General features: G+C 35.3%; 1 protein-coding gene across 1 annotated transcript; it reads left to right on the top strand.

Annotated features, from left to right (window-relative positions):
• The first annotated feature begins 8,345 nt into the window (after positions 1 to 8,345).
• Positions 8,346 to 11,113, top strand: LOC141705861 (F-box protein At1g30790-like). The gene is made up of 2 exons (XM_074508734.1): positions 8,346 to 8,438; positions 9,270 to 11,113. Exon 2 carries the CDS (start codon positions 9,390 to 9,392, stop codon positions 10,473 to 10,475), a length of 1,086 nt encoding a protein of 361 aa, XP_074364835.1. The 5' UTR covers positions 8,346 to 8,438; positions 9,270 to 9,389; the 3' UTR covers positions 10,476 to 11,113.
• The last annotated feature ends 3,483 nt before the right edge of the window (positions 11,114 to 14,596 follow it).

Genomic DNA, 14,596 nt, shown 5'->3' with positions numbered 1-14,596 from the left:
GAATTATTTTCAAGTCAACAAGTTTTGAGGTTCTGGAGGACTGGCGTTTTTGATGATGGTGGTAACCGTGGAACTCCCAGTATTATCTTCCAAGTGGGTGATTCATCTTTTGTAGTCACTCCTGGTACAGTACGCAGGGCTTTACATCTTCCCGAGGATTGTACTTTCTCAGTTCCAGAGGACTCAGCCCTTCAGGAGTTAATGGCTGAATTGGGATATGAAAAGAGTCTGACGAAACTTGGACAGTTGAAACGGGCTAATATCAGAAGAGAATGGAGTTTCTTCTTTGATTGCATCACCAAAGCTTTTGGGAACAAATGTTCAAATTTTGATGCTATCCCAATTCTGAGTCAGCACATAGGGTATGCTATTATCCATCAAACTCATTTTGATTTTGCAACTGGAATAATTGGTTTTATTGGGGATAGGATGACAGAGGATCGAGATGTTGTTTATTTTGCTAGATTCTGTCAACTTATTTATACGTATTGTACTGCTGAACCCCAGTTAGTCAGCACTCAAACCCCACCTTTTAAGGTTGCAAAAAGGTACTTTAACGACCTGATAAATGCTGACACAAAGAAATCAATGGTGAGACAATTACAGATTCCTCAGTCTGTGAAACAGATTCTGGTAAATGCTGATCCTGCTACTTACAAATCTGTTTACTCAAATGTTCAACCAACTCACCACAACCAAAATCCATCAACCTCAGTACCTACCTCTCATTCTACTCAACCTGCCCTCAGAACTTATCTCAAATCCTATCTCTCCACTTCACAGACTGCTCAACCTTCTTCTTCAGCACCTACTGTGAAGCCTATATCCTCTAAGCCAAAGAGAACAAAGACTGTTCCTCAAACACCTCAAAAGAGGAGGAGATTTACTTTGAGAGATGAATCAGATTCTGAGGAACAGATTCCTTCTTCAGAACCTGTTGTGGTTGAAGCTGAGAATGCAACTTCTCAGAAGGATTCTGCAATTGGGGGTTCTAGGCTTCTCAAGAGGCTTAGACGCATGATAGTTCCTGAAACTCCCAAGGAATCCAAATCAACAAGGAAGTACAAGAAACAGAGGGCACAAAGGCCAGTTTCAGATGATGAGGAGGAAGCAGCTAAGGAAGGGGATCAGGAATCTCTGTTCTCACAAGACAAGGAATTTGCTCCAGTCACTTCTTCTCCATCAACTCCATCTCAGGAAGCTGTATCTGACAAGGCTAACTCACCATCTGTGTCTCTTGTTGATCCAGGCGCAAGTGCTGAAATTGATATTCAGAACCTGGTTGTGCCTGAAATACTTTTCTTAGAAGCTCCAACAATAAATAATACTTCTACAACACCTGTTATTGATGCTGTTCAAACTCCAGAGTTATCAACAACACCTTCTCTGCATCAAGATGCTGATGATCAGATTTTAGGTGAGCATCAGGATATGGCTGTTGATCAGAACTTAGTATCAGATCAGCAATTAGAGGATGCTGAAGCCTCCATTGCTACTCACACTGTTGTCTTATCAGAAGATACTGATTCTTTAAGTTCTGATGCTGCAAATATTGGAGATACTGGTGAAGCTGCTACAACTGTAGATGCTGATGAAGCAGGTCCTTCAGGACATACTCCTCCACCGACTCTTCCTAAGTCTGAACTGGTAAAGGAGTTTGTTATCAGGGATGCACCAGTACCTTGGAGTGAAACTCCTGCAGGTCAGGAGTGGACTAAGGAATGGAACTCAGTTTCATGTGTTCCAAATGCTTTACATCTTGCTGAGCACTTGACTAAAGCTGATGAAATGTTAAATTCTGATGATTTTAAAACCCAGCTTAGAGTCACTGCATTGAGTACTAAACATCTACAAGGTCTTCATTCCAATACTCATGCAGAGCTACACAAGATTCAGGAGAACTTTATCAAACAGGAACAAGTTTGGAAAATTGATAAGAAAAAGTTCTTCCAACCTACCATTGACAGGGTTGCTTATATTGAGAAAACTCAAGAGAAGCAACAAGCTCAGATTGATCAAATTCTGACAAATCAAGCTTCTCAGCAATCGCAACTTACTGAAATCCAGACCTCAGTGGAACTACTTATCTCTCTTTTATTACCTGCTGATGCCAAAAAGGGGGAGAAGGTAATTAAGTCCAAATACAAAACCAACAAGACACTGCAAGGAAAGGATGATGGAAAAGATGACCAAGGAACCTCTGGAATGGGTAGTGGTCATAGTCAAGGTAGAAGGTTTACATCAAGACAAGCTAGTCACAGAACAAGTTCTGATACTGGGAAAAGAATAAGTTCTGCTGCTGGTAAAAGGATAAGTTCTGATGAACTTCTAGATCTTGATGAGGAAATGTCAAGACAGTTATTTCTTCAAGAAAATCCAGGGATGGACTTGGAAAGTTTAAAGGAAGAAGAAGCCAGACTTAAATCAGAGAAAGTCACATCTAAATCTGAAGCTTCTGGTAAAAAGTTACTTCCAAAACCTAAAGGCATTGTGATCAAAGAAAGGATACATACTGAAGCAACTTTGGCTAGATCACAACCACATATAGATCCAAGATCCAAGGGTAAAGAAAAGGTTGGTGAACCTATCAAGCCTTATGTACCTCCTGAGGAAGAAGAAATTACTGATGGAAAAGATGATCTTGCTCTGACTACAAGAAAAGTTCTTAAAACAACCTCTGACATGGCTCAAGTTGTTCAGAGTCAAGAAATTGTAAGTTCTGATATTCAGAAGAAGCAAGTAACCTCTGACAGTGCTCAAGTTAACTTGATATCAGAAAATAGATCTAAAACACTCCTACCAGGATTCACTAAAGCAAAACAGACTCAATCTTTGAAGACTACTGCAAGTGGTTTTGAAGCAAGAGTAGTTACTGGAAAGGAAGCTAGAGATAAAACTGGATTGGGAAGTGCTGATGAAAGAAGAGTACACAACACTACCAATGATCCAACTTCCTTGAGTGAACCAGGTATTGGAGCAATTCCTGAGAGATTGAATCAACTGGAATCTGTACAGATGGTTTACCATACCTACTTGAAAGAATACATCATGTTGTATTTCATGACAGATGGTAGGGTTTATCATATAAGACAAAATGCCATTCCTTTGAAGTATTTTGAAGAATTGGAGCATGTACTTTTCTTACTTCAAGTGGATGACAGAATAACAGAGACTGCTGCAAACTACTTAAAAGAACAGATTCAGAGACAGAAAAGGCTTTATTCTGTTAAGTCTGACAGCATATATGTTCCAAAGTACAGAGATCACAATGGTGATATTGTTGATATGAAGCCTAATACTGCACAGATCAGAACGTATCTTGGTATTAAGGGACTTGAATTCAATCTTGAATCTGACAAAGCTTATGTCATAAGACTAGATCAGGAGTTAAGAAAAGCAAAGATTAATGATCTCAGAGCTGCAATCTTTCAAACTGGTGAAGATACTGCAGAGTTTAAAGGTGTTAAAAGGAGAATGATTGATGAACTAAGATATGCTGAGAAATGTTTGTTGAAGAACTATCTCAGAACAACTCCTGACATCAGAGAGATAAGAAAATGAAGAAGCCAAGTCGAAGATCTACAACTGCTTAAATTATGATATTTATACAGATTGAAGTTGTTATCAGAAGTTGAAATTGGTAAAAACTTTAAGGACTGTAAGTTGTAGTTATCTAGTCTATTTCTCATGCATTTGTACTTAATGTTTTTGACATCATCAAATATCTGTTAAACTTGTATATTTTGTTAATTTACAAGTTGGGGGAGATTGTTAGATATATTTTATAATGTTATGGCTAATATATTTTATGTTTAGCTTTCAGATCTTACGTGAATAGGATAAATCAGTACTTAACTGTTGATCAGTACTTATACTGGAAGTCAGGACTTAAGGATATCAGTACTTATATTATCAGGAGATAATCATCAGAAGATAGATATCAGAACTTAAGTGCTGAAGGACAATCAGATAAGGACAGTAGCTGATTAAAGGAAAGAAGATCGAGATAAACATAAGAAGAGATATGCATGAAGAAGAAATTCCGTGAAGAATGGAATACTTGGAAGAAAAGATATCTGATTGATATATTTTAGGAAGCAGAATTATATTCCATATCAATTCGCGATTATCTTGAAACTGTGTAGTATATAAACACAGGCATAGGGTTTACACTATAAGTGTTATCATTATCAAAGTTATTATTCTTTATAACCCTAGCAGCTCTCGTGATATTTGTTCATCACTGAGAGGTAACAGTTCCATACTGTAACAGAGTTTTTTGTTTTAATAAAGTTTGTTTTCTGTTACTTAAGATCTTAAAGTTCGATTTGAGTGTACTTTACACTGTATTCACCCCCTCTACAGTGTGTGTGTGACCTAACATGACTTCTCTTGAAGACCTAGTTGAAATGAATCATTCGCTGGACTCCTCCAGATTTCTAAAGATAGAAATGGGCATGGAACATCTCAATGAAGGGATGAAGCACTTGTACTTCATGATCAAAAATTCTCACTGCCCTAATGAAGAACAAAAGACTTTCTTTGAAGGGCCGTCTGGTGGAGGCTCAGGCTCTGGAGATGATGGAGGTCATGGAGGGTCTAAGGGAAAGTCTGTAGATGATTCCTCAACTAAGGGGGAGAAGAAAGGGAGAAGTGGAAAGGGAAAAGAAAAAGATTCGTCTGCTGGAGGCACAGGGAAGGCTGATGATGTCTACTATAGTGGAGAACAGGATGACTTTGATATTTTTGACATTCCCACTGAACCAGTCTTGGAAGATAAAGATGGTTTCTTTGAAGCTGAGGAGGAAAGTGATTTTGGAGAATGGGAAGAGGAAACTCAAGTGGATCCTGTTTTTGAGAAAGAGTTTCAGCAGCAGTAGTCAGAGTTGAAAAGAAAAGAAGCTGAACTCAAAAAGGTATCCCAGATCATTGATATGAGGAAAAACATTGAACGAACAGAAACTCTTGAAAAGCAACCTCTTCATGACATTAAAGCTAAAGAAAGGAGAAGAGATGTCAAACTGAAGATTGGTGAAAAATGGGATGAAGCTAGGAGAGTACTTCATATGCCTCAGCTGAGCACAAACAATGATAGGCAGTTTCTACATCTTCTTGACAAGCTGGAGATCTCTAATCCAAACAATGACGTGTACATGAATGCTATCAAGACTGAAGTCTCAAGGATCACAGCTGCCTTTGACAGATCTCTAAATGAAATGAGCATATTTGTATATTGTCAGAGCGAAGGATCTTTCAAGGTATCACTTCATCTGTTTGAGAATCGTTCTTTATCAGAGATTTGGGTTCTTCTCAACAAAGTCAAAAGAAGCTCAGAATTGAATGAAGTTCTTCAAGAAAGGCTCAAAGAGTTTGCCAGCAGGGCTAGTCCTAAAGTGGTCAACAATCCTCATCAGGTAAGATTCTTTAAGTCTGACTGTCTTCAAATCTGCCAGCTCGATTCACAATCTCTTAAAGACTACTCTGCTAAGCATCTTGTCTGGATGGAACATCACTTAAGAACTGCTGGATATTCATCCATGTTGAAAACTCGAGCAGCTGATCTGATTCAAGCTTATTGTGAAAGGAATATTAAAAGGTACAATCAGTTCAAGAATAAGCTAAAGTCAGTTGGAGTTCAACCAGTCAGACCAGCCAGCTTCACTTCAGAAAAGGATCGTGTCTTTGACAAGGAGTTGCTTCAAGATTTGGAAGAAGGTGAATTCGGAAGGGAAGACAACAGAATTCAATTAGCTCAAAACTTAATATAATATGCTTAGAGCTTTATGAATCAAGATAGACTAATGTAGTTATATGTTCAGTCTAGAGGAACGTCTATCTTGTATTCACTTGTAAATTTCTTTTGGAATCTGGAAAATGTTAAATATAATCCAGAACTTTTCTGCTATTTACTTTGCATTACTGTTTAAATCTTTTTCTTATTTGTTAGTTGAGTTATCCTCTAGGTATTTGTTGTTATTGTCTAACAAACAAATAGGGGGAGATTGAAAGGCATATGTCATAGCCTATTTGTTTATTCGAGGATTTAACTCAACTCAAATAAGAATGTAACAAGTAAATAGTGGTTCTATCGTCAGAGAGATCTCTCAAAGTAACATATGTCAAAGGATTAAGTAACATTGTTCATATACAGACTTGAGGACTTAATTCACTGGAAGAAGCTCAAGAAATTGATCAAGCCTCAGTGATATAAATCAAGATTGTGGATTTAATCAAGTGACAGAGATCTCGTCAGGGTATCAATTAATTACAGGGATTTAATATGAAGAAAATCAAGACATGAAGAAACATCACAGATGTTAGTCATTCATGAACCAGACAGTACATCGAGTGTCAACATTGAAGTGGTGAAATGGATTCATAAGTTTCAGTGATTTTCAGCAGATTGTCAGAAGAGTGGTTGCTGTTCAAGAATAGTATTAATTCTCTATTAATTAATTAAGTCGTATAATTAAATTAAGAAAATAAATTATATCTGTAAAGATTAATTTATTGATTAATTAGATTAATTGATTAATTAATTCTGAATTAATATTATGGTTTTTCAGAATTGATTTTGAATTTAAAATCAAAATTAATTCAGCAAAGACAATCTTTTGTATTAGTATGACAATCGGTATGACAATCAATAGTCATACCGAAAGTCATGCCAGTTCATTTAGATTGTCTTGCCGAAAGTCATGACAGTTCAATAGATTGTCCTACCGAAAGTTCTACCAGTTAAAAGGATTGTCTTGCTGAGCTAATAGAATTGTCTTGCCAGTTAAATCAAGGATTGATTTAATATAAAAGCAGCAGCTGATTTTCAAAAGACAGAGCATTGAATATCAAATTAACAGAAGAACACAGAACCAAGAAAACAGTAGAGAACTTATTGCAATTTCTTAGATCATTTATTTCTAGTATTCATTGTTAAATCTAATCCACTAGAAATCCTTTTCTTGTTCTTGTGTAACTATCTAGCGGATCAAAATCCCTAGAACTTAATCTCAAATTGTTTTTAGCATTTGATCCTTTTTATTTCAAAAATAGAAAAAGTTCATGTCGAATTTATTCTAGATTTGGAATAATTTATTTGAGATTAATCCCTTGTAAACGATATCGTTGTTGTAACACCTTTCAAGTTTAATAATAGTTTTATTTAACTTATATTTTGTTTCACTTTTTTATTCCGCATTTTATTCGATTAAACGATATTGTTTGTATTCAACCCCCCTTCTACAAACATATTGAGACCTAACAATAATATTTTATTGAGTTTGTAGTTATATTGAATGCATTTATAATCCATGGGTTGCACGGGCGCATTATAATATTTGTAAATTTATTATTTTATAAAAAATAAATTATAAAAATTAATAATTATATATTATTCAGATTAATGAAGTTAAAATACTTAGGGTGAAAAACCAAAATACCCACCATTTTGGGGCTTAGTACCTAAAATACCATTTGGCAGGACGGAGTATCCAAATTATCTGTTGAATACGCAAGTCCAACATGCGAATTTCATTTTTTTAAAATTTATAAAGGATACGCATGTGTGAAATGCGTATTCATTTTTTGTTTTTAGGAAATACGCATGTGTGAAATGCGTATTCCTTATTTTTCAAAAAAGTGAATACGTATAGCACACATGCGTATCCTTTAAAAAAAACTGGAGGTTGTATACGCAGTAATGTAATGCGTAATTCGGCGGTATTTTGGGCAGTCTACGCGCATTTGGGTATTTTGGGCAGTTGGGACCGGAAAATAGGGTATTCTGAGCATTCTTTCAAATACTTAGGTATTATTTTGTATGTATTATATTACTGTAAGAATCAAAATTTAGATAATTATAATCTTAAAAAGTTCTCCTATAATTTTGTATATAAATTATATTATTTTGTTATAATATAATTTAAATTACTAAAATTAATTTTGGAAGTGTATGATTACCTACGAAAGCGAATAGAAATTATGTTGAATAATAATTTATAGAGTTTGTAGTTATATTGGTTACATGATTTAATTTCTAAAATTAAATTATCTTACTTATTTAAAATTTATTTTGGAAGGTGTTAACATACTTTTTAGGAAGTCGTTAACCATCCGAACAAACAAAATCATGTTTCGTTAAACATTTAGAATAGTGTAGTATAATAGAGTAGTATAGATAATTAGTTATTATAATATAGTATAGATAGTATAGATACATAGATAATTAAGTGTGACGCTACGTATTAAAATTATATTTATTTTTGCGACCATACTCAATTATTAAACTAAAATATCAGAAATTAACATAAATATAAATCACAACAAAACGAAGCAAATAGTCTGATAAACTCTGATGCTAAACATTAGGGGAGAACCTTGCATAAATCTTCCATCAGTTTTCCGGGGCCCTTAATGCTACGTACTGTAAATCCTTTAAGGAGGTAAATCTCCTTGCACACACTGAGGTATATGTTGTTCTTTTCTTCTTTTTTTTGGCTAATTTGAGGAACATGTTTGCACGGGTATTGTGTTGTTCTCTTTGATCCCTATTTTCTTAGTGTTGTTTTTTTTTGTTGATATTTAAAAAAAATTCTAATTTGATTGGGACCTAATCAAAATCTCTATATCTGTAGCTGATTCCACATATATTGATCAATATGTTAATATGTATCTATCTAACTATCTCTTTTGTCTTGAAACAACTTTGAAAGGTATCTTTTATACAAAGTTGCAAGTGTAACTGTGTGAAACAATTTTGGATATATATTGTTCATACCTGCATGCAAAAAAAAGGCAGTGATACATCTAATTTAGGATATGGAATACCTTTGGCGCATCTCAGGGTTCTACAAATAACTACAGCCCCAAAACTACAGCCCCTTAATTGACTTTCACTACAAATACTAATTCTTCCACGCTGCGTAAATTATATAGGTATGAACTTTTGTAAAATCACACCACATATAGGACTTCTTTTTTTTGAATAATTTGACTTATTTGCCTTACAATTGTGTATCTGTTCTAACAAATCTCATGGATGAGCGAGAATCGAATTCAGAGCCTGGGACGACTAGAGATAAGCCCTTATCCACTTGAGCTATCTCATCGCGCTCACATATAGGACTTCTTAGTTTGTTTGAACAATTAAAGCTCTAAATAGTGTTTGATTTGAATTAAATAAGTGCCAGTTACCAATATATATTAATATATTTTGAATCACTCACCACTGTAGTCTTCTGTCTTCTATAATTGTGCTCCTCACCTTCCTGCAGAATTGGTCCTGAGCATGTTAAGTAAGCTTGCTGAAATATTAAGTCACTTTATTTGAAGGTAGAAGTAAGGTGGATATTAAATATTCTAATCTGAGAAGGTAATAAGGTAAATCATATGAGATGAGAAATAGAAGTTCTCTGGTTACTGAAAATGTGCACTTTTTTCCTGAAGAAATCCTGTTTGAGATCTTGAGCTGGTTGGAAATTAAGTCTTTGTTGAGATTTAAATCTGTGTGCAAGGTATGGTATACTGTAATCGGTAACAAACAGTTTGTTGAAGTGCATGCGATACGAAATGGACATAGCTTTTACAACATTGGGCAGACACGCATACATGTCCAGGGTAGCAAAGTTAAAGAAAAAATCAGGTATCGATGTATTTCTTGTGGAGGATTATTACTGGCGGAAATATCATCTTTGGCATCTGCCACGCCATCAAGGATATATCGAATTATTAATCCAGCAACCAAGCGTGTACTTGATCTTCCAGATCCACACAAGCGAGTGATTTCCATTCAAATCTTTCTGAATTATAATACGAGTTCATATAATGTGGTTTCGGTATATTTTGATAAAGAAAATAGGAAATTGAAATTGGAACTTATTGATCTTGGAGGTCAGAGTAATAATCCATGTCCGAATGAAATTTTCTCCTGGAGAACCCTCAACATTATCGAATTTGAAAATATCAGCAGACAACAGAGATATAATTTCCTGTATCGTATGTCATCGAGCGACGGCGTTCTTTACATCCTTGCTTTACTGGCGGTTGAGTCAAGCAACCCTATGATAATCTGTGTTGACCTAGTCAACGAGGCTTGTACAACTCATTATGCACCTCAAACCTTACTTTTTAACTGGTATGAGGTTAATTTTCAGTTATGGAAAGGCAAGCCATCAATAATATTTATTGTCGAAGAGAAACTAAATATATGGATATTAGAAGATTATAAGACACGGAAGTGGGCTGACCCGATCGTAATTCTCTTACCATTTCTGGAACAAAATCCATTTATGAAAAAGGTTGTTCCCTACATATATGAAGATGATGAGGAAGATGCGTTGGTCTACCATAAGGATAGCCTATGTTATCGTGTTTACAAACTTAATTCAAAAGAACTGTGTACTATTCCATGTCCGCCCTTGAGGGCACCAGCTACATTGGTTTCTGTCAAAGGTATGCAGCCAGAGAGAAGAGAACGCTAAACGGTCTCAAGATAGAGGCTAGACCTGTGGCTCACTAAAATATTAGAAACTCTTGTTTTTTGATGGCATTGGTATGGCATAATTATGAAGTTATAGTTTTATTGATTCTATGATAGGATATGGATTTTGTGGTCAGGACCGGTTGTCTGTCTCAGATTGAAACTTGGTTCATTAAAATTGATAATTTTCCTGGGAAGATGATAAATTGCAGTTTCTTAATAGAATGTATACTTCATTCATGTTTTGCAGGTACTGTTATGTAATTATTAATCTGGGTGTTATTAGTATGTTACACTTTCAGATCAGAAATAGGTTGTCTATGATTATGAAACAGAAGCGTGTGATGAACCAAGCTGAGACCCAAATTCTGCGTGCTGAGACCCAAATTCTGCACGCATATAGCAGGAGCAAGCATAACGGCAAACCTGCCAATACACTGTACCAGGGCAGTTGTGTCATTACCAAAAAGCGCTTAAAGAGAGCACACGAGACTTGTGAAGGGAGGGAGTTATATATGTAGAAGGAGAAGACTATCAATAAAGCAGGAAATTAGTACTTTGTTAGTTACTTTTTTCTAGTGGAGAGAGCTGAAGCTCTCAAACGTTCAACGTGTTTTCTATCGTTTCCTTTGAGCATTCACTACTCCGTAAGTAACTTCTTACAACATCTCAAAAATATTGCAAAAGGTCGAAAAATATGTTGTTGCAGACTTGGAAAAATCAATAAGGAAAAATCAGTTACAATACTTTTATGATGTAGTTTTTTCGTCATTGCCCTATGCCTCAAAAATAACATTTCTAATATTTATCCCTTATATTGTAAAATTGTACATTTTTTAAACAATGGGCCCAGTAAAAAGTAGGTCCACATGGGAGTCCCCCTTCCTAGTGGGCCAGCATTTACGTAGTCTATGGAAACATTTTTTTAGCATGTGATAACAACTTGTTTATTTTTAATAATATTAATTTATGTTCAATTAAAAATATTTTGCTTATATATATGAATTTCCCAATATAACACAATACTGTTTTCCCGATTATAATCATAAAAAACAAAAATAAAAAATATAAACTGCAATATCTTATTAATTTCATTTAACAAAAGGTCACATCAACAAAATTATCAAGTGTTTTATATACATATAGATAATACCAAACGTCAGAAGACCACATAGCGTATTACTATCACAAGAAAAATTGTTAAAAATAACAATTTTTTGGTGCAAATATCTTAAAATATCCAAGCCGGAAGTGTATAGTTGAAAATATCATTTTCGCTATGCATTTGTGATTTGGTTATCCTTACGAATTTGCAATTTGGGTATCCTGTACTAGATACACATTTGTCATTATAGTATTCAATTTTTTTAAGATACGCATTTGGCAAATACGTATCTAAATGATAATGCCAAATGCGTATCTCAATGATAATATCCAAAATACCAATACGTATTTTTAATAATTATCTTAGATACTCAATTCACAAATACGTATTACAATTATCCAATTACAAAATATATAACTAAAACAATATTTTCAGCAATTTATTTTAAAAATGAATATTTTAAACAATTACACCATAAAAATGAGTATTTTTAAACATCATCATGTTGCCACTACCAACTATCATCACCCAAACTAACAACTACCACTCTACTACTAACCAACATTACCAAACTCAAAATAAAATACACGAAAAGGATAAACATGCATCCGCAACTTTAACTACTTTACCAAATTAACAAACAAGTACTTAACTGATGATCCTAAATATGAGTCGTAAACTTATGTGAGGAACAATACTCTTTATTAATACTTAATTTTTCAACCTTTTACAAGTAGGGCAAATATGCTCTATTTATAGTGAGTCCCAATTGGGACCATTATTGGGCTATTAATTTAGAAACTCATATCCTCTAGTCCTATCTAATATATTTCCTTCTTTTCCTATTCTGAGGCCCAACATTTGTCTCCCGCGAATATTGTTGCAATATCTTTAGATTTGTTGTTGCGGTACCTATTAATGACCTGCAAAAAATAAGAAGTAAATAAAAAAATAAAAGGTTAAATTTTAGCTTATTTTAATTATTATATTTATTTTATTATTTGTCACGTTTTTTACTTGACATGTGTGTGTGTTTTCATTTATTCTCCCTTCTTTCATTTTTATACTATTATTGCATAATTATGCATGTGGGTAAGAAAGGAATGTGTAAAAGCACTAATTTTTGTTGTGATGATTTAAATATGAGAAGACTCTTCATCTTCCTTCTCTTTTATCAAGCGGATGCTACTGTGTTATTTTAAAGGGCCATATCCTCTCTCCAGGCTTCGCCACTTCCTCTATAAGTTTTCTCTGATCTTAACTGTTTTTATTTTAGTTAGATTCTTCACGTCATTGTTTCGGATTCCTAAATTGCATTCTTCATATCTAAATCTTAATTGTCTGAGTGTGTCATTGACTGTCTCCTCTCGAATCTATGGCTGATCCCGGTTCTTCCTCTTATAATCCTTTTCGAAACCCTGAGAAATGTCCTCTATATGAAGGAGATGAAGAATCTGCCATAAATTTAGATAATCTAGAAATTCCCAACTTAAACTTGTGTAAATATTTCGATTTTATGAACGAAGACGAACTTTTCTCTGGCGTCGAGGTAGCATCAAAGGTATCTCTGCCACTCGGTCCCTGTACCTTAGAGTTCAGAGAGAGAGTTCTTCGTGAAAGTTTGGAAATTGGTGGCCTTGAGTTTCCCCGGGGTAGTATTCTTGACTATATAAGTCACTTTTCTAATCATAGGTTGAATATGACGAAATTAGAGTCTTGGGTTGATTTAAAGAATGGGTATAAGTTACGTGTTCCGACCCCCGACGAGCGTATGTGGGTGATGCCCGAATTTGGTATGCACGGTATCCCTTTAATTATGTTTGAGTATGGTCTTCGACTCCCGATGCACCCTTCCCACTTAGCGATGTACGAGGCTATTGGGTGTGGGGTTGCTCAGTTGTCACCTAACTCTGTAGCTCAGATTACTGGTTTTATCGCTTTTTGTAGTGAGAAAGATAGAATTCCTTCAGTAAAACTGTTTTTTTCAATTTATTGTATTCGATATCATAATGGTCAGGTTTATTTCGATACCCAGGGTAAACGATCCAAGATTGTTAGTGTTAAGTCTTCTAATTCAGGATATCATCCTAAGTGGGTTTATATCGGGGGTAAGGACTTAGAATTTGTAAGGCCTTGTCGGAAGGTGACGCCGTCAACCGTCGAGTATCTAAATGGTCTCGATAAATATGATGCTGAGTATCTTGATGGGTTTCAGGGGTCGAGACCCGTCTCTACACATAATGATTTGAAGGATTCTAGGTTCCTTGAAGAGCATAACCGTAAGACCTTATAATTTGTCCTTTAAAGTCATCCTTTTTTCCTTTATCAATACTCGTTTTATATCTACATATATAATTTTTTGTTGATGTAACTTTTTATGTGTTGTTGTTGGTTTTTTTTTAGTTGCTGAGAATTCGCTGAAAAAGCTTTTAGACAGCGGAGTGCTGGTGGAAATGTAAAAGGCAATGATGATGTTGGTGAAGAAATCGAGGGCTGGGGCAGTCGACGCTCTGAGGGTTGAAGAGAATACCTCGTCAAAGACTATTTCCATCGAGCTTTTGGATGAAGCTGGAAATAAAGTTCTTAGAGGCTCTGAACGTGTTACTTGTGAGGAAGCCTGGAATCCTTCTCGGAAGAGATCGAGGAATGTGGCTATTGAGGCCCCAGAGGTCGCTAGAAAGAAGCTTTGTGAGGATGTTGGTGGTAGTGGTGTAAACACGACTATAACCTTTACTGGAAATCGAGGATTTATGCAGCCTACTGTCAATCCTGAAGCAAGCAAAGAGATCATTCGGGTTGAGATTCGGCCAACGGAAAGATGGGTTGGTGGCTCGACGGCTCCGGCTCCCCTTCGGGCTTTTCGTGTTTTTAATCTTCCTCAGGACTCTCGTGCTTATGCTAAGAGATCCAGGTCAGAACTCGTTGATCGATGCATGGGGAGGGCTGGCAGGGTATGCATGACTTCCCATAGATGTTTGTTTTATTTACATTTTATGTTCAGTATTTATAAGTTCCCT

This window comes from Apium graveolens, chromosome 2 (assembly GCF_009905375.1).
Source record: "Apium graveolens cultivar Ventura chromosome 2, ASM990537v1, whole genome shotgun sequence".
Taxonomy (NCBI): domain Eukaryota; kingdom Viridiplantae; phylum Streptophyta; class Magnoliopsida; order Apiales; family Apiaceae; genus Apium; species Apium graveolens.
Note: the sequence above shows the minus strand (reverse complement) of the source record. Positions and strands in the feature narration are given on the sequence as shown.